At 40.9% G+C, this 20,613-nt stretch overlaps 1 protein-coding gene and 3 gene segments (V, D, J or C); all 4 read left to right on the forward strand.

The window, feature by feature from the left end:
- Positions 1 to 1,358: 1,358 nt before the first annotated feature.
- On the forward strand, positions 1,359 to 2,011 carry LOC107376639 (immunoglobulin heavy variable 3-74-like). The segment is given in 2 exon segments: positions 1,359 to 1,427; positions 1,510 to 2,011. Coding segments are annotated over 2 exon segments (369 nt in total).
- A 71-nt stretch (positions 2,012 to 2,082) lies between these two features.
- On the forward strand, positions 2,083 to 15,151 carry LOC107376166 (Ig heavy chain V region PJ14). Of its 2 annotated transcripts, XM_054750500.2 has the most exons (5): positions 2,083 to 2,308; positions 3,465 to 3,577; positions 11,683 to 11,769; positions 11,855 to 12,942; positions 13,027 to 13,106. In XM_054750500.2, the coding sequence occupies exons 2-4, from the start codon at positions 3,517 to 3,519 to the stop codon at positions 12,196 to 12,198; spliced, it is 492 nt and encodes a 163-aa protein (XP_054606475.2). In that variant the 5' UTR covers positions 2,083 to 2,308; positions 3,465 to 3,516; the 3' UTR covers positions 12,199 to 12,942; positions 13,027 to 13,106. The 2 variants fall into 2 exon arrangements, with proteins under 2 accessions (XP_054606475.2, XP_054606474.2); XM_054750499.2 differs by lacking the exon at positions 11,683 to 11,769 and having other exon boundaries at positions 2,133 to 2,308; positions 12,874 to 12,942; positions 13,027 to 15,151.
- Positions 3,869 to 4,474, forward strand: LOC139062160 (Ig heavy chain V region 914-like). The segment is given in 2 exon segments: positions 3,869 to 3,996; positions 4,072 to 4,474. Coding segments are annotated over 2 exon segments (507 nt in total).
- A 255-nt stretch (positions 15,152 to 15,406) lies between the features above and the next one.
- Positions 15,407 to 15,886, forward strand: LOC107376637 (immunoglobulin heavy variable 3-48-like). The segment is given in 2 exon segments: positions 15,407 to 15,486; positions 15,573 to 15,886. Coding segments are annotated over 2 exon segments (360 nt in total).
- Positions 15,887 to 20,613: the final 4,727 nt, after the last annotated feature.

Raw genomic sequence — 20,613 nt, forward strand, 5'->3', positions numbered from 1 at the left:
TGTTATTTCTCCTCTCAATGTGATTTTGTTGTCAAATGACACACAAACCATCATATGAATAGACATTTATAAGAACCAGCAGAACACTTATGTGCTCAGTGTTAAACACTATGATGAATGGAAAACAAGTCTTCTCCATTCATCATAATGACTAAAGCCTTTTTGGTTCAGTGTTACAATTACTACAAGCAGTACATACATGCATGTGTTGTAAAATATTTCAGAATATTGTTTTTACATTCTGAACACACAAATACATGGTAGAAATTATTTTATTTTTCCCACAAAACATTGTACACAATGTATATTCCATTCTCAACCAACACAAAGTTGCACACATACACTACATACAACAGAAGAATTTACTGTATACAGTTACAGTAAAAAGAAAAAAAAACTATGCTGCATCCTCTCTTCTGTTGCAGTCTGGCCACAGCGCCTCATCCACATCACAAACAATGTTGTCCCTGGCCAAGCAGCGGGGGAAATATCTCCTAGCATGGCGATTCCAGCCATGAAAAGAATCAGCTGCTAAATCTCCACATGCGTCCTCCATAGCTTGGAGAAGAGTTATACGTGTTTGTGGCTGTCGGTCAAACACCTTCCATCTCCAGGCAGAAAAAAATTCCTCTGTGGGATTGAGGAATGGAGAATATGGAGGGAGATAAACAACTAAAAAGCGTGGGTGGCCAGTGAACCAGTTATGAACCACAGCAGCCCTGCGGAAACTTACGTTGTCCCAAATGACAACGTACCTGGGCTGTTCTGGACCACCTACCTGATCTGGTGGAATGAGTGTGTTGTGTAGGGTGTACAGGAATGTGATCAAATGAGCGGAGTTGTAGGGACCAAGGGTAGCATGGTGATGGAGGATGCCATGGTAGCTAAGCGCTGCACACATTGTGATGTTCCCTTACTCTCACTCCTCTGGCTCTGCCTCTGTTTCCAATGTTGGCATCCATTGCTCCAAAGCAGAAGAGCTCACATGTTGCCCTGGGTTAAGTGTCTTTCCCAAGGACACAACAACAACAAACTGAGCGGGGCTCAAACCTGCAACCTTCCGATTACGGGGCGAGCACTTAACTCCTGTGCCACCGTCTTTCATCAAAGCGATGGGTTTGTTCATCATAACCATCGTCTTCTGCTCATCAGGGTCATCAGGAGATCAGAAATACTTGTTTCTATTCTCTGGTTGAAACATTTATATTTGATATAAAATGTATTTATCTTTGAGGAATTTCTGAACAATTTTTCTCACAGTTGAGGCTCATTTCACTGTTAGATTGTTGATCAGACTCAATGCAAACTCAGGCTCCTCCTTTCTGCTATAAAATGTCTCATCAGTTTATAGAGGTGAGTTCACAGGATGTTTGTTTCATCAGTCATCATGTTTTCTGCTGCTCTGCTGCTGATCTTGGTAGCTGGAGGTCAGTTTCTGCAGGTTTTGTCTATAGTTCATTTTAGAAATAATTACTTGTCATTGGTGATAAGAAGACACTTTTTTTCCAGGTGTGAAGTGTGAACAGCTGACTCAGCCAGCCTCTGTGACTGTGCAGCCAGGTCAGCGTCTGACCATCAGCTGTCAGGTCTCTTATTCTCTCAGTGGCTACTGGACACACTGGATCAGACAGCCTGCAGGAAAAGGACTGGAATGGATCGGTGAAGGATGCTGTGGAAGCTCCACTAACTACAAAGATTCTTTCAGAAACAAGTTCAGCATTTCAATGGAAACTTCCAGTAACACAGTGACTCTGAATGGACAGAACATGCAGCCTGAAGACTCTGCTGTGTATTACTGTACCAGAAGGCCACAGTGACACAAACATCAGAACAGCTGAACAAAAACCCCTCAGTCTGAAAAGCTGTAGTATTAAAGATAAACCAGAGGAGGCGCTCATGGACCACCTATATTTTTACTACATTATAGGAAAATGTCTTGTGTATGTTTGTTAATGACATTTAGTGTTTGTTGTTTACTAGTTGTTTAAAAAGGTTAAAGGTTGTCCCATTAAAGTCTGATTAAAAATTCAGATTTTAATTTATTTTTATTACCGTCAGTGTAACAACCAGGGCTGGAGGACCCGTGAAAGCACCAGACACAGTAAGACACTTTAAAGTTTTTATTTGAGAACACACAGGGGAGTGTTACCAGTCTGTAGGAAGGGCAGAAGCAGAAGGCTTGGTCAGGAGGGGAAATCCAGAGGCAGAGTCCATGTAACAGATCCAAGGTCAGGAGTCCATAAGATCAGAATATGAGATAATCCAGTCAGCGAGCAGGCAGGTGGCAAGGTCGAGGTTCAGAAGCAAGGTAAGGAACTTGAGGTTTAGGCAGGGTTTTAGAATGCTGGAGAATCTACTAACAAAATGCTTTCAAAAATCTGACACTGGCTTGGTGTTTTTCCTGATGTTACATAGAAGTGGTTGCAGGTGGAGCTGATGAGTTAATGTGAGACAGGTGGTTTGAATCAGGTAGATGATGAGCTGGTTGTGGTTGCTGGGGAAACCGGGCCAGGCTGGAGCGGTGGCATGACAGTCAGTGAACAATGACTAACTTTTTATACCCAATATTACATCAGAGTAATCTGTAGGGATGTTATCTGTTAGCCTGGCCTGCCAGACTCATCCTCTGTCAACACAGAGAACTATTGCTTCACAAGTAAGCATGGGGCTGGCTGGTCAGGCTAGTAATCTGTAGGCTGGTCTGGGAGCAGCTTTGGGTCCTGTCCCTGTGTCCCAGACCCACGAGAACAGATCTAGGAGTCTGTTCCTGTTAAAAATAATAAATTCTAACAAACAATAAACTTAGAACGAGATCGCGGATACAAGCGGCCGAAATGAGTTTTCTCCGAAGAGTGGCTGGGCTCTCCCTTAGAGATAGGGCGAGAAGCTTGGTCATTCGGGAGGGGCTCGGAGTAGACCCACTGCCACTCCACATCGAGAGGAGCCAGTTGAGGAAGATCAGTTATCTGGTCAGGATGCCTCCTGAATTCCTCTCTGGGCACGTCCAACTGGGAAGAGACCTAAAGGTAGACCCAGGACACGGTGGAGGGACTATACTCTCACCTGGCCAGCGAACGCCTTGGGATTCCCCCGAAGGAGCTGGCCCAAGTGGCTGGGGAGAGGGTAGTCTGGGCCTCTCGCCCTAGGCTACTGCCCCAGGGACCCGACTCTGGATAAGTGGATGAAAATGGATGGATGGATGGACAATAAAATTGTCATTCTTATTTCCTGTCAGCAGCCACAGAAACACATGAAACTCAAACCACAGGAAGCATCAGCAGTTTTTTACAAAGAACAGCCTGAGAGCTAAATGAGCTTTTTCCTTTTTGCCATCATAATAAATTCATCTCACAATAACACTGTTAAATATTTAGTAATAATAAGTAACAGTAGTTTCAGGAGTGTATTGAAAACAAGCACTTAGTAATATTTCATGCCAGCATCATCATTTATCTCCTTTTCAGAATCAGAATCAGAATAAGCTTTATTGCCAGCGCTCCAGCGACCTAGTGTCACATGTGTGCCGGTGAGTGGAGCGGAGGTAGGATCCAAACGCGGGGAGGAAGAAGGCAAACAGGTAAGTACGTTTATCATAAGTTTATTAAAGACACACGCTGGACGACTGAAACAATGATCCGACATGAAACACAGAACAGAAGGGGTTTAAATACACGAGGAACAGGAGCTAGGGTGATTGGGAAACAAGAGGCAGGTGGGAGCAATTAACGGAGACAGACTAAAACATAAGGGGAGACAGGACAGGTTGTGACAGTACCCCCCCCCCCCCCCCCCCCCCTCAAAGGGCAGATCCCAGACGCCCACAGGAACAAGGAGCAGGGCGGGAGGAGGGGGACCCGGAGGGAGGGCCCAGAGGAACCGGGGGACCGATGGAGAGGCGGCAGGGACCAGCAGAGTCCGGGGGCCTGCGCCTGGGACAGAGGAGGAGACGACGGGCCCTTGGGATTGTTTTACTCATCCTGTCTGTTTACTGGACTGGTAAGAAGGAAGCATTAGAATCAATAGAAACTCTTCAGATTACAGCAGCTAATGAAGGTACTGTAGTACCTGTAGGTACTGAGGGTCAGACACTGACTGAGTCTGAACCAGTGGTTAAAAGACCTGGAGAACCCCACAGACTCACCTGTACTGGTTCTGGTTTCACACTCAGCAGCTATGGAATGGCCTGGATCAGACAGGCAGCTGGAAAAGGACTGGAGTGGATTGCTATTATCTACAGCAGTGGTAGCGTCTTCTACTCTCAGTCAGTCCAAGGCCGGTTCTCCATCTCCAGAGGGAACAGCAGAAATCAGGTGTATCTGCAGATGAACACTCTGACCTCTGAGGATTCTGCTGTTTATTATTGTGCTCGAGAGCCACAGAAAAGCAGAAACGCTGAACAAAAACTCCTCAGTGGTTTTTACATGAAGCCACCACAGGAGGCGCCATCACACCGCTGGAACAGGCAATAACTGACTCACTCATCGTTAATAAAACTGTTTGGTAATATTATCAAATTAATCTTTTCAAACAGGGTTTAGGTAAAAGTAAAACTTTGTTTGCAAATCTGGAAAACAAATTAACTTAAAACATAGTTTAGCTACAAATATAACGTGGTGATTAAAAGAAAAATTAACAGTGATTCTTTCACATTTATCTAAAAACCTCCAACAACACGTTTCAGTCAAAAAGCATCTATTGGACCATCTGGTTGTCGGTCTCACCAAACCAGCACACTTCTGCACTCCCTGGGTCCTCCACTCATTGCACTAACATGCATTTTGCAACAGAACACCACTGGTGTGTGAGGTTCTCCACTCAATAACATCAGAGGAGAAACAGCCGGCTGCTACCACTTCAACTTTAGGACAAACTACTAGAGTCCCATAAAGGTGTAGTGTTAATAAAGGGTATTGGTTAAGTGAATTGCTTAAGAGCTATTTATTATTATTAACACCACTAGTGACCAAAAGCTATGATACTCTATAAATATAGAATATTCGTTGCTTGGTCTTGGACATGATTAGTTAGAAGATTCTAGGATTCTTTTATTCATTAAGGGATCGTTCACACTTCGCTTTGATTCAAGAAACACCCAGGTTTATGAACAAAATAAGAATTTACTTTACAAACAAGTAAGACTTGACAAATTGTTTAAACTATTATTGACTGTGAGTGGATGCGAACTAAAGGGTGGTGTCTGGAACCTATGTGTGAGTATAATGTATTCAGAATCTCCGTATCTTCAGAAAGCTGAGTTCTGGATGGAAAGAATTTGGTTTGCAAATAAGCTATAAAGTTATTATTATCAAACCACATACAGACGCTATCTCACTGTGTTCTACGTACCCAAGTGGAGATGCCTTTCAGATCCAAGATGTCAGGAGGGGGTCGGAGACCCCGGTGCCGGAGTCCGTAGGCTAACTCCTAAGTACGACCAGGTCCGTCCAGGGTCATTTCCAGGTAACACAGTTGGATGAACCGAGCGTCTTAAAATAACTCTGAAGGAGTTTGCGTCAGCTTTGTTCTGTGGGAAATATCCTGTTGTTCTCAGCTTCGCAGATGCGGAAAAAGGACTTAAAAAGCGTTTTCACAGATGTGTCAAAATCCTTGCTGGTTAAAGAGGTTATGCTCAGATGGCCGGTCTGAAGCTCGCTCTAGAACCCTCAAACTGTTGACTGTTTGAACTCAATTGAGGGAAAAACCAGAGTAAACTAATTTTAATGGATTGATGTTATGAATTAATGACCAACCAAAAGTTGGCACGTTTGAGGATGTTACCAAGCATCTCAGAGACACACCCTCTTTGATGGAGACTCTGAATCTGGGCAAAAACGTGTTAACTTACGTGTCATGTGTTAACTTAATTTTACTCTGTTGTTGTGTGAGTGCAAATGTTGATGACCTCATCCAGTAAAGATGCTTAGCACGTATCATTAAGCACAGATCAATGAACATTTCATTGTTTATAATTATTATAAGTAGCAATAGCAAAAGGTTATTTAATGATTATTTTTAATTATAAAATCTTCTTTCTTCTTCATCTGGGAATAAAGGAGTTTATTTAAAATAGTTCCTCCATGATGGACCTTGGAGAGAGAATGTTATTGTTTATGTCTTATTATCTCTCAGAGCTGCAGTCCTGCTGGTGTGAGGGAGGCAGGCTCTGATTAAAGGGACTACATGTAGACTTCCAGTCTCCTGTGAGGGGAAAATACTGTATGTTGTGTCATAGCCAGGGGTAGGTTGACCTGGCTGTGAATTAGACCTGTGGGATCTCAAAATCAGTCCATTTCATGACGTTACAAAGGAAAACACTGTTTGAAGTCACAGACAACAAGAGATATTTGGACCAGGTATGAAACAAGTTAATTTTGCCCCAAAATGCCTTGAAACGGCTCTGGGTGTGGGATTTGTATCAAATATATAAATATTACAATTCTAAGTTATTGCTTTAAACAGTTAAAAATGTTCAGTGAGATAAATCTACCTTTCTTTTCTGAGCACTTTGTTTTGTCTTCTTGTTTTTCTGTGACTATTTTTCTGTCCTGTCTGTCTCTGATCTTTCTGCATTTCCTCTCAATTCTCCAGAAAAACTGCTGCCTGGCTTCCTACGTTTTCACCTCATGCGTTACTTTTGAACTGAGCAGATCAAATGGATCAACTGACCATAAAAATAGTGGAGTGCCCACTGCGCGGCTGCGCCAGTGAGGTGAAGTCACCAGAACATGCGTGATAAGCTCTGCTGCTGCGGAGCACATCAGGCACTAATAAAAGACAGAAAGTACCAGAGAATATGCGCCGACACGAATGACCGTGAGTTAGTTATATTGTTTTGGAGGCACGACTTTGAGAATGCCACTGTGGCCGTCTGCAGGATGCAGTTGGCCACAGAAACTTGATCTTTGTTGGGCTCCCCCTGGGTGTGTCAGTTGAGTGCTTCTAGGGGAGCTCATCACCACTCCTCAGAGGAGCGGGGCTCCCTTTAGCTCCCCTGTAATTTGAACTGTGTCTGGTGTTTAGCACTACCTCCATTCCTCTGGCAATGTGAGTTTCCGGTTTTGTTGGACATGGATTGAGTTTCCGGTTTTGTTGCACGTGGATCCAGGGCAGATATCTTATTCATTCTGTTGTTTCCAGAAACACATGAAGTGCTGATCAGCTTTCTGGCTTTTTACATTGTAAACAAATGTTTTCTACTGAATCCTGTAGTAAATAAGTGGTTTCATGTTCATTTAAAAGTGAGCTCAGAGTCCTGACTGCAGTTTTCTATCTTGGTCATCATTATAAAGGCCTGCTGGGTGTGATTCACAAAGACCTGAAAGCTTATCCGCTGGGAGGTTTTATAGACCTTTAATAATTTAGATTATTGATTCAGTCTTGTCATTTTCATAATGAAAGTTCTTATTAATCTCAGTGATAATTATCAGATTATTAACAATTCAATTCAATTCAAGTTTATTTATATAGCGCCAAATCACGACAAGAGTCGTCTCAAGGCGCTTCACATAATAAACATTCCAATTCTGGTCAGTTCATTAAGCCAATCAGTAATAATGTTTCCTTTATAAGGAACCCGGCAAACTGCATCAAGTCACTGACTAGTGTCAGTGACTTTGTAGGGGTGTCAAATTCAAACTCACACGGGGCCGAAATGAAACTCTGGGACGGAGTCGAGGGCCAAACTTAATATTTTTGAAAAAGTGACGGCAAATTTGCACATTCTCTTTACCAACATATATGCAATTTTGAACCTTTAAATTTGTAAACAAACTTATTTCTGCATTAACACTGAATGTGGAATAACCAAATTAAACACGAGCAAGTCAGTTTTAAATAAAAGGCATCAGTAGTATTCATTACTTGTGGTATAATCAGCATTTTTAAAATCTATTCAGGATTTATGTTTTTTTGTTTATTCATTTTTCTTATTTTTTATTCTCCTTTTTTCCTCCTGTAATAAGTGTCATGGCTGCTGTGACATCTAGCTTTCCCCACTGAGGAACAATAAAGGGATTTTCTATTCTATTACTCTATCTGCAGCCTTTCCACTTCCTGTTTACTGTAGGTTAAATCTTTTCTCACGGGCCAACAACAAAATAAAAATATCATTTTATCTTAAATGAAAATGCAAAATCTCACCTGTTAACTTTCATGTTTTGGAGCAGAAAAAGAGCATAAAACCAACATATTTAAAGCTCTGTTTGCTCCACTGGTTTACTGTGATGCTCACCTGTTCCAGCCAGATACCTGCATCATGGGGTTGATCTGAGCTGAGGAGGAGACTCCTGTTGTTTTGTTCATCTTCATCATAATAATGACAACATTAGATGACAACAGGTGCTCACATAGGTTTGTGCTGATGAACAGAGCCGGATTAAATGAATGGACTACACTAGGCAGGCTGCATTTTTAGGCCCCCCCCCCCCCTCCATCGATGTTATTTAATTAATTGAAATCTGAAACTTACCAAATTTACTTATAAAAGTTCATTCACATTTTACATAGCCTAGTCTTTGGTTACAAGTTGGTTGTTTGTATGCCAAAATAAGTCGTGTTGTATGTAAAACATTCTATCAGACAATTTTTTGATATTAATAATTTATACATCATTACACAGCTGTATTAAATGCTAATAAATGATCCTCATCTTATCGATTGGGAGTGTCATTGTCAAGGCGGTACCAGCAAATAACCACTAGGTGTCATTAAACTATGTAAACAGGGCAAATATGTTTATCTTATTTGCTCTGTTTACATTTAATCAACACATTTAATTAAAAAGATTTTCTGCTAAACACAATAACTTACAACATTTATAAATGTTGACAAATTAATCACATGATAGTGGAAAGACATTCAAGAAGAAATAGATGAATTTTAATGGACTGAAGCATGTTTTAAAGGTGCAAAAACAAACTATAAATACGCAGCTTAAATTATTACAGTATAAATTTTATACAAACTATAATATTAAAAAAAAGTATTTTAATAAAATGAAAACATTATCTTAAGTTTTGATCTTGCTTTATGCTCATTCAGGCTGTTATTGCCTCTGCTGAATCAGAAATTCTGTCAATTTTCTGAGTGTGAACTTATTGTTTTGCTATTTGAACATTAATAAAATTATTTGACAAATAATTAATAAAACCAGCAACACTTACCAAGGAAACCATTTCGCATTCTCCACCCCGGGATAATCTTCAGCCTTCCAGCATCACAGGCCTCAGTCACAGCAGAAACATGTCTAAAGAAATGTTCCTTGGTTAAGTATCGGTTTATGTCTCCATATTTCCTCTGTGATGCCGAAGAATATCCAATATTTTGAGAGGGATGATTTAGTGCAAAGTACTCACGCATCCTGTCATCAGTTTGGTACCACTTTGCAGGATCAAATGGGTAGCCAGTTGTTAATACCCTTTCTGGGTCTAGAGGCTCCTGTAAGACTATATTGGGCTCACTTCTGGCTGGCTGCTGTTCTTCCAGTTTGTCCTTCTGAGAAGGCGTTGATGTTGACGGCATTGGCGCTACAGCATCTTCCGCCGCATCTTCCACCGTGTCTTCGGGTTGTGTCTCCTCCGGGTCTGACTTGGGCCCGGCCTCTGGCTCTGCTGACTCGAGCAGGTTCACAGCTGTCGGACGACTGCCCGAGCAGCCCGACAGAAACTTCTGTAAAGCCCCCCGCTGTCTCTTCTTTAGTTCCTCTTCATTTTTTTTTACGTTTTGCCGCACCCGAAAGCATCGTGAAAGTTAGCCTACTCAAAAACACCTGCTAGCTTTGTTATGTCCCGCTCTGACTCTGACTGCTTCTCTGACGTCCTTAATTGGGTGGCGTCTTAATGTGAAGGTGCCAATGAAACGGTCAATGGTTAAGATAAACATTGTCACTATTTTTAGTTAATTAATAAATATTGAAACAAATTGTAGATAGGAGTCCTATCTACAAATTCTATCATAGGACATTTGTACATTTAATTTTTAATTTATTTATTTTTAATTTTGCTCCTCTGGGCCCCATCCAGCCAATCAGACCCTAGGCACGTGCCTACCACGTTGTTGTGTGTCGGGGAGGAAACACAACGACAGCAGCCACAGAGTCAATGCTGGTTTGAGCGTGTCGCTGTTCGCTGGAGTTATATCAGCTCTGTCTGGACGTTAGTTGGAAAAGTTTCTCTTTCAGTTGTGAACACATTACTGAGTGGCTAGAATCTCCGTTTCTGGGCTTCAACGTCAGAAAATAGCTGAGTGAACTCGGCGCTGAGTGAGTGGAGTGATTAGTTTGTCCGAGACAGCGGAGCTGCAGACACCACCAGCAGGCGCTGGAAAAAACACAAAGGAGGGGGCGCGTCCGCTCCGCGCAGACGCCGCAAAGGATCATGGGAGTTGAAGTCTTTGCGGTAAAATCGGCCAGCGGGCCAGTTTTAATATATTTTTGATATTTATCTCTCGGGCCACATAAAAATGTTCCGCGGGCCGCATCTGGCCCGCGGGCCTTGTGTCTGACATATGTGCTTTACAGCAATCCTCATACAAAGCAAGCATAAAGCGACAGTGGAGAGGAAAACTCCCTTTTAACAGGAAGAAACCTCCAGACAATCCTGGCTCAGTATAAGCAGCCATCCTCCACGACTCACTGGGGACAGAATTATTGTCATGAATTAATTGGTTTTTACAGGTTGGATAGACATTTTCACTCCAAGCAGTAAACTGGATATGATCAGACTTCATCAGTAAATCTTGACTTTTAACCCTTTGATGCATAATGGTCACTACAGTGGACAGGTACTCAAAATTGTTATTTATTTGTTTTTGCTATTAAGCACAGCTGTTGAAGACTTTATTGCAGTTGAGCCCCTCCGTTTGGACTTCAGTAAGTCAAGCCAACATATTTCATGCTCAGAATGCACGCTTGTAAATTATAAAATTTTACAAAAATATTTGTTGAAATTTGTTTCATTCACACCTAAAGACAAATGAAAAAATTGTTAAAAAATCATGGTTGAAGATTTCATAATTCATGCATCAAAGGGTTAATCATCTTCCCTGTCATTAAATAACCAATGGTAATAAAATATAGTTGATGATAAATCTGTAAACTAACCACCAAACCATATTTTCTGCTTCAAGGTTAAAACACATTTTGCTGTAATTGATTTATTTATTTACTCTTCATTTTTAAGTAGTAACAATAGTTTTATTGCTCATAAATTATTAATATTAACATTTCACTCAAACAAGAAACAAAATGACTTAGCAGATCAATAATTGTTAAAATATTACATTAAAAAACAAAATCTTCTGTCTTCCCCAACTACAACATTTGATCTTTTCTTTAAAAAGTAGAAAAAATGTGGTTATTTTTTATGATTTTTGTCTAATCGTTTCAGAAATGGAGTTTCAGGATGAAATATAGCAAATAAAAGAAAAGAAAACTTTATTAACAGTTATTTACAATGCTAATGCTAATTCATGAGCTCATCTTTGTTGTCCTGTAAAAAACCTGAAGCAACGATTTAGATAAAAACCTAAAAAGTTTGATGCTTTCAAAAAATAAAATTTATTATTATATTTATCTTTTAAGACTGCTTTAAAAATTTTTCATCATATCATAAAAGTCTGATCAGGCTGTTTCCTTCCTGTGAGGAGGAGTTCATGTAAAACATCTTCCAGCTCTTATTTATCTAGAGAGGACGACAGAAAACAGCAACAGACATTTGAACATGATGGACTGTAGAACAGGACTGCTGCTGCTGCTGTTGGCTGCTGGATCCTGTGAGTGTGACTGAGACACAAACCGTCTGATCAGACTTACTGAGTGTTTACTGTTGTGACTGATTCATGATGTTTTCCTCCTCAGGTGTGAAGTGTGAACAGCTGACTCAGCCAGCCTCTGTGACTGTGCAGCCAGGTCAGCGTCTGACCATCAGCTGTCAGGTCTCTTATGATGTCAGCGACTACTGGACAGCTTGGATCAGACAGCCTGCAGGAAAAGAACTGGAGTGGATCAGTTCTGACGAAATCATCAAATATTCATTAAATGATACGTTCAGCGTTGATTTAGACTCTTCCAGTAACACAGTGACTCTGAATGGACAGAACATGCAGCCTGAAGACTCTGCTGTGTATTACTGTGCCAGAGCCACAGTGACACAAACATCAGAACAGCTGAACAAAAACCCCTCTAAGTCTGAACAGCTGTGACATAAAACCACCAGAGGGGGTGTTCTGATACTATAGATAATTTGAAAACGGACTTATTTAACAGGAGAAACTAGCCCAGAATACACCCATGTCATCAGCTGCTTTTGCCTTTCTGGTTAGAATTCTGCATGAAAACATAAAATATGAAGATTCTGATGAAGTAAACGTTATTAATGATATCTGCATAAACTGAAATGAAGATGTTTAAACTATTAGTGTTTTGTTTCTAAATTTAACTGACTCCATTATGACTAGCTTGCAGCTAAACTGTTTACTTATAATTAAGCTGTTTCTCCAAACTGAGGCTTTTCAAAGAGCTATCTACAAGAGATAACATTTAGTTTTTTATGATGTTCAGATGTAATCTAATTACACCAGCAACCTAATTGGTTTATTCTCCAGATCCACTTTTTCATTTTGTTCTGGAGGATTTTACCTGAATAATGATCGTTTGTAATCTAACATCTGTTTGAATGATCCACATAATAAACCTGAATGTCCAAGAAGTAAATGAGTCCAGAGGTTTTCATACAAATAATATTAAATCTTATTGAATAAAAATGCAAATTTTGAATGATTCTGAAATATTTAAATACTGTTAATTATTCATCATCATGCAAATAAATGTTGTTCATAAGAAAGCTGTGTGTGTGTGTGTGTGTGTGTGTGTTCCAGTCAGAGGAGGATCTTCATCATCAACCATGTTCTCTGTAGCGCTGATGCTGCTGCTGACAGCTGGATCCTGTGAGCAGATTTCACTAATAGTCACTTAGAAACTCTCAGTATTCAGAAGAATGATGGAGATGATGTTGGTTTGTGTTTCCACAGGTGTGTTCAGTATTGATCTGATCCAGCCAGCCTCTAAAGCTGTGCAGCCTGGACAGTCTGTGACCATCACCTGTCGGCTCTCTGGTTACTCTGTGACTGATGGCTATGGAACAGGTTGGATCAGACAGAGAGAAGGAAAAGCACCAGATTATATTTTCCATATGTGGGGAAGCAATGGAGATTTCTACCAAAACGATGCTCTGAAGAACAAGTTCAGCTACAGCAGAGACACGTCTGCAGGAACAGTGACAATAACAGGACAGAACCTGCAGCCTGAAGACACAGCTGTGTATTACTGTGTGAGATACCCACAGTGGTACACAACACCAACAGACCTGAACAAAAACCCAACAGTGGCTCTGCTGTGTGTTATCTTACTTACTAATACTAGATTCATGGTTCTGATTTCTAAATGAACTCACTGTAAGGAATTTAATTTATTTGAGGTAACAAAGAAACTAGAGGCGTTTTCAAAATCATGATGGAAAATAGAAAACATATTCATTTAAATAATTAAAAATATCTAATATTAAAACACTTATATGTTCAAATACCGACTTTAATAAAGCAATAGATACGTAGCAACAGTTCCAGTGGAGAATAATCAGCAGACTATAATTTTAACTTCAAATTTTCTAGACTTTCAGATTTTTTAAAATTGTGTTTCTTTACGGAAAGACAAGCATATAAATAACAAGGACCTAATAAGTAAAGCAACAAAAGCTCCACTTCATCCCTTTGATGCATGACTTATGAAATCTTCAACCATGATTTTTTAAACATTTTTTTCATTCATCTTTAGGTGTGAATGAAACAAATTTCAACAAATATTTTTTATAACATTTAATAGTTTACAAATAATTTATTACATGTCCACCTCAGTGGACAGCGTGCATTCTGAACATGAAATATGTGGCTTGACTTACTGAAGTCCAAATGGAGGGGCTCACGTGCAATAAAGTCTTCAGCGGCTGTGCTTAATAGCAAAATTAAATAAATAACAATTTTGAGTACCTGTCCACTGTAGTGACCATTATGCATCAAAGGGTTATATTAACGAACAATAAACAATAAAATCGCCCTCTGCTCTTTCAGAAGACCCCTCCCTCTGTTCTTGTGAACTAAACCGTTTCAGGCCGACACAAATGAAAAATCTTCCTTTAACATAAATAAATAAAGATTGTCTTCTTAATTCCTGTGTGTGTAGAGATGTGGACGTTGTTGTTTAGAAGATGATCTAAAAGTGTATAATGAACCTAAAAGATGAAATGGAACTGAACAAGTATTATGGTCTGTTTTCTGGCTGTTGACAAACAAAGAAAAACTGTTTAGTCCTGTTATAAAAACATCATGTTGGAGTGTAAATGCAGCAGTAAAACAATTTAAACATTAATACAATCAGTAAACACAGTAAGAAGGCAGGAGAGCAGATGGGTTTCATTTAAAAACACAAGATACACAGATTACATTTTCAAGTAAAGACCTGGAAAAATCTGTGTTGGGTATTTTTATAAATGTACCTTTTTGAGACCTAAAAGATGCCCATTACACATCATGAATCTCTGTGTTGGCTGTTCATAAAAAGGTTGAGCAAGGATGTTAATTGAGAAAACTCTGTACCTCTGTAACTTGAGAAGGTCCGCCTTCTCCCCCATCCATTTGGTGAATAAAGCCCCTGAAGAACTGGGAGCACACAGGAGTGACGTGGGGAAGCCTCGGAGGAGGTTTCTCTGCGTTAACTCTCCATGTTTTGGAGACTCAGGGTAAAATGTCTTCCTTGTTGTCATGTGTGTTATTACAGGTTCCAGGGTTATGGAGGTTAAATATTACCTAACATTCTAGTCTTCTGATGGAGACCACGGGTATGCAGAGCTGGTAAGGTAAAGGCTGAGGCTGGAGCAGAGTGGGGGCTGGTTGAGCCACACACATGGACATGGGGCCTGGTTGAGCCACACACATGGACATTACAAATAATCAATTTACTCTCTCTCTCTATCAAAGGGTGTGTCATCCTTTAAGGTAATATGGGATGAAATTAAATTACCTATCAATCTGCAATTTAATTCAATTATTTTAGTTCCTGTGATTTCAGGTTAATAATTCTATATTAATACATAAGGTAATTAATTTCTATTTAGTTTTGCATGTGATGTTTACTAATGAGACAAAATAATGAACATTTATTCAAAAAATATAAAACATTATTTTGTGTTTTACCCAAATACATAAAATTCCCACCAGTTTTCTGAACATTTTAACATTTTTATAAAATTCTAACAGCAGCTGAATAAAACTGGTAACAGTGTTGCATCATCTATTTGAGGAGGAGTCGATGCAAAACTCGGAAGTCTTCCAGCTCTATTTATCTGACTGCAGAGATGCTGACAGAGAACTCTGAACACTAGAGTAACACGATGGATTATAGATCAGGGCTGCTGGTTTTAGCCCTCTGCTGGACAGGTGGAGAATTACACTGAATCTGAGCTGAAGAGAGATGTTTTTGTCACCTCTATAATGCATTATGTTGTTATTTTTTCATCTGACAGGTGTTTCAGGTCAGACTCTGACTCAGTCTGAACCAGTGGTTAAAAGACCAGGAGAATCGCACAAGCTGACCTGTACTGGTTCTGGTTACACATTCAGTAGTTATGCGATGGTCTGGGTCAGACAGGCTCGTGGAAAAGGACTGGAGTGGATCACCTACATCAGCAGAAGTGGTGACACTCAGTTCTACTCCCAGTCAGTTAAGGGCCGGTTCACCATCTCCAGAGACAACAACCAACAGCAGGTGTTTCTGCAGATGAACAGTCTGAAGCCTGAAGATTCTGCTGTTTATTATTGCGCTCGAGAGCCACAATGACTGAAGTCAGTGGAGCAGCTGCACAAAAACCTGAAGTCTCTTTGCTTCTTTGAGATGTTGGAAACAACGTTGCTTCACTTCTTTAGGTTTTGTGGTCATTTTTTAGTTTAATGTTTCTTGTTCTTCTGCAACTTTTAGATAATAAACATGATCAAGTCATGGGTTTGACTCAGATATGGCAGCTCCTCAGTTCTTTTATTTCTCTTCCTTTTGTCTGTTTACTTTTGTGTTTCTGGAACATTTTCCTGTTGAAGAACAAAGTTTCAAACAGCTTCCAGCTGTCAGACCCTAAAGATCAGGGACCTGATCTCCTGTATAACTTCACACATTTTCATTATACAACTTATTAATATTATGATGCACATTTTTCTTCTCACTTTTCAAACAGAAAACTAAACATCAGTTTGTTACTGAAGCACAATAATAGTCATGTTACAAGAACCTGAGAGTAAAAACATCACTGGATCCATGCTTTCGTTCTTTTTTAAACACAGAAACAGTTTTGTTTATGTATTTTTGGTGTTCCATATATTCTTGGTGTTATGTTTGCTGTAGGAATCCAGTGTTTGTACATTTTTTCTGTTATTTTGCCTTTTTCGTGTAGTGGCTTCAGTAATTTTTTCATGTTTTTCTTAATGTTTTCTGTTGGATGTTTTTTAAGTATTTCATATGTATTTTTGTCCTCTAGCATCTGTTTCATCTGTTGTTTATATTTTTCTCTGTCCATAACTACTGTGGTTCTTCCTTTGTCTGCCGGTAGAATAATTATCAGTTCATTTTTGGATAAGGCTGTCATGGCTGATTGTTCTTCTTTTGTAATATTGCTGTGTTGAATTTGGCTGTTTTTTAATATCCCAACTATGTTATTTCTGAGTTCTGCTTTCTTTCCCTCATCTGTGATCTGTTGACATGCTAGTTCTGTTGCTACAATAAATTCATCATATGGTATTTCTTTTGGTGTGACTGCAAAGTTTAAACCTTTCTTTAATATGCTTTCTTCTGCTTCTGTTAGTTCGTATTGTGAAATGTTACATACCCATGAGTTTGGTGTGGAGTTGCCTTGTATTTCTCCCCTCTTTTTCTTGTTTATGAGTCTGTTTAACTTCTTTATGTGTCTTTCTTTTACTTTTATGAACTCTTTTTCCTGTTTTTCCATCATGTGTCCTTTAATTAGTTCCTCCATTTGTTTATCAAGTTTGTAATTCCTTTTCAAGTCCAGGTGTCCTCTTTCCAGTTCATCTTCTACTTGCTTCTGTTTGGTTATGACGTTCCTTATCCTCTCCTTGAGCAGTGCTCTCTGTGCTCTTTCTATTACATTTTGTGCTGTCTTGGTCTGGATCGGTGTTTTCAGCTGTAGGCTTGTGGGTGTGATGTTTTCGTCCCGGCATCTTAAACAGAAGCGAAGGTGGTTTCTTAGACGTGCGCGTTTCTGGTGTAATCGCTCCAAACGGCGGAAGTCCTTCATTCCTTGTTGTCCGTATTTCTCTTTGAGCATCTTAGGTGTGTTCTTACTGTGTCGTGGTTCTAATGCCATGCTTTCGTTCTTTTTTAAACACAGAAACAGTTTTGTTTACCTGTTTTGTAGCTACAGTTTCGCCGACGGCTGCCGGCTTCTTCAGGCTGACGCTGATGGTGGCGCGTCACTTCCTTCTCCGTTTAAGCTTTTTGACCATGGTGGCGCCCATGACCGGCTGCGTGTCTGCTCAGCTCCCAACCTTTTTTGTTTTTCTATTGTATTCTTGTATTTTTTCCATATGCAGTGCCGATTCTCTGCTGGTGTATGATCGGGACTTCCTGCTCTCGATCCGCTCTAGAATGGATGATTTTCAGAACTCTAATGCGGGACACCTTTTTCCACCGCCGCTGGAGACTGACGCGAACCCAGCTGCAGAGCCTGTGTTGCTCCACGCTTTCCCACCGCCGCTGGAGACTGACGTTAGCCCAGCTTCTGGGCTTGTGCTGCCCGTCGGTTTGCCGCTGCCCCGGAGACCGTGGAAAAAGAAGCGGGGGAAACGAGGCGGCTTCTTTGTTCAGCTCCGAAGGATCCGGCGTGGCGAAGCCATATCGGAGCGCTGCTCCGTGACTGTGATGTCCCGGATCCATCGGCATCTCAATCGAGTCGAGCTGATCTCGCTGCTACCGGGAGGACATGGAGCTGAATGTTACATGGATGTGTCTGAGGTGTGGATGACCGGCCAGTTGGGAGCTCACGGAGCTGAGAGCTGCGCGAGTGCGTGGGATGTGGGGATGATTCTCCAGCTGGGAGCTCACGGAGCCAAGCGCTGTATGCGTGCTTCGGAACCGAGGATGATCCGGCGGCCGACCGCTGCTGACCAGCTTGCGGCACACAATCGGGGGAGATGTGGAGATCGCCTAATCACATCAGATTACTGCGTATGGGGAAAGGAGCGGTGCTTTCGGAGTTCCCCTGATGCTCGAGGTGGGTGCTTGGTGCCTGTTGTTTCTTTGGGTTCCACCGGGTTGCCCTCCCGCTCTCGTTTTCGCCGCTCTCGTTTTGGACGGCACAATCAGCGGGGAATAAATCTGGCCAACCTACAGTATATTGCAAGATTTGATGGAGCCGGACTTTCTCTTCCATCGGGAAAGCAGTCGACTCGCTTTGCACTGATCAATGCCAGATCGGTTGGAAATAAAACTTTTATTCTGAAGGAATTCTTCCTGAACAATAGCTTGTCTGTTCTATGCGCCACTGAATCATGGTTAACCCCTGGAGATTCAGCTGCTATTGTTGAAATGTTACCTCCTGGATGCTCCTTCATTAACATTCCAAGAGCACAGCGCCGGGGTGGAGGTCTATTGACTATATTCAAATCAGATCTTGTCTGCACACCGATTACCCATCAATCAACTCCATTGTCTTTTGAATTAAGTTTGTTTGAATTGGGACGTTCCCCTCCATTGTTATGTGCACTCATTTACCGTCCACCACCCTATAACAAGGATTTTCTTAATGAATTTGCAAACTTCCTGGCAGACGTCTCCTGCAGATATGGAAAAATACTCTTGCTGGGTGATTTTAATATTCATGTCTGCTGTCCTGACAAACCTTTGGTAAAGGATTTCTTAGATCTTATTGACTCATTTAGCATGTCCCAACGTGTTAATGGACCCACTCATGGTCATACACACACACTAGACCTGATTTTTTGTCATGGGCTGCAAATTAGTGATCTTGGCATTCTACCTGCAACTTTTTCTGATCACTCACCAGTTGTGTTTAATATGAACTTAGACTCTGCCTCTCGTGTTGAGTGTTTCCGTCCCAGCTTCTCTCGAACAATCGGACCCAATACTGCTGCACATTTTGCTGCTATTCTTGCTTTGAATTCAGCTCCATTTCAATCTACTGATGAATTTACTGTTGTTGAGGGATTACTTCATGCGCTTGATTCATCCTGTCTGGCTGCTTTGGATATTGTCGCTCCATTAAAATCAAGGCGAAATACATCCCGACCTGACCCATGGCTGAACGAGCAAACTCGTTCCATGAGACAACATGCCAGAAGACTGGAACGTAAATGGATAAAAGACAGGCTTACTGTATCCTTTGAATCCATGAGAGAGGCGTGGTCTCAGTACCAAAGAGCAGTCAGAGGCGCAAGAAATCGATTTTTTGCAAGCATCGTAACGGCTAATTCTAATAATCAAGGTGTGTTATATAAAACTATGAATGCAGTGCTTTCACCAGTTACAAAACTATTTTCCTCTGCGTCTGCTGACTTGTGTAACCAAATCCTGCAGTTTTTCTTAAATAAGATTAGTGTAATCAGAGCTCAGATTCACCAAACCAACCATGTTCCTGATTCAGTCATTCCCCCTCATGTGCAACTTCAAAGCTTTCAGCCCATCTCTCTGCCCTATCTAGAAAAAACTGTTGCTGCCATGAAACCGTCTGGCTCCCCAGAAGATGTTATCCCACCTCGTCTCCTGAAAGAGGTTTTTCCTTTCATTAGCCATAATGTGCTAGACATCTTAAATAGTAGCTTGACATTGGCTGAAGTTCCTTCTGCCTTTAAACACGCCGTTCTTCAGCCAATCTTGAAAAAACCTGGTCTCGACGCCACTGATTACTCTAATCTCCGACCAATTTCCAAATTACCGTTTTTATCTAAGGTCCTTGAGAAAATAGTGTATGAACAGATGCTGACACATCTAAATGACAATCAGGTAATGGACATTTTTCAGTCTGGTTTCAGAAAACAGCACAGCACTGAAACAGCTCATGTTCGGGTGTTTAATGACATTTTTCTCGCTTTAGATTCAGGTTTCCATGTGGTTCTGCTACTTTTGGATCTATCAGCAGCATTTGACACGATCGATCATAACATCTTGATCACCAGACTTCAGACTTGGGCTGGCATTTCTGGTTCAGCCCTAGATTGGTTCAGGTCATACTTTTATAACAGGTCCGCTAGAGTCATGTTGGATGGCTGTTCATCCGAGTCACAACCACTCCGTTGGGGTGTCCCACAAGGTTCAATACTCGGCCCGTTACTATTTAACCTCTATATACTGCCCTTAGGAGCCATTTTCAGAAGGCACGCTGTCTCATACCATCTTTACGCTGATGACTGTCAGATCTACTTTTCATTCAAGCCAACTCAATCAATGCAAGTTCTGTCTGATTGTATCGATAATGTTAAGCTTTGGCTTGCTGATAACTTCCTCCATCTGAATGACTCCAAAACAGAAGTAATCGTTTTTAA

This window comes from Nothobranchius furzeri, chromosome 12, assembly GCF_043380555.1.
Source record: "Nothobranchius furzeri strain GRZ-AD chromosome 12, NfurGRZ-RIMD1, whole genome shotgun sequence".
Lineage (NCBI taxonomy): Eukaryota > Metazoa > Chordata > Actinopteri > Cyprinodontiformes > Nothobranchiidae > Nothobranchius > Nothobranchius furzeri.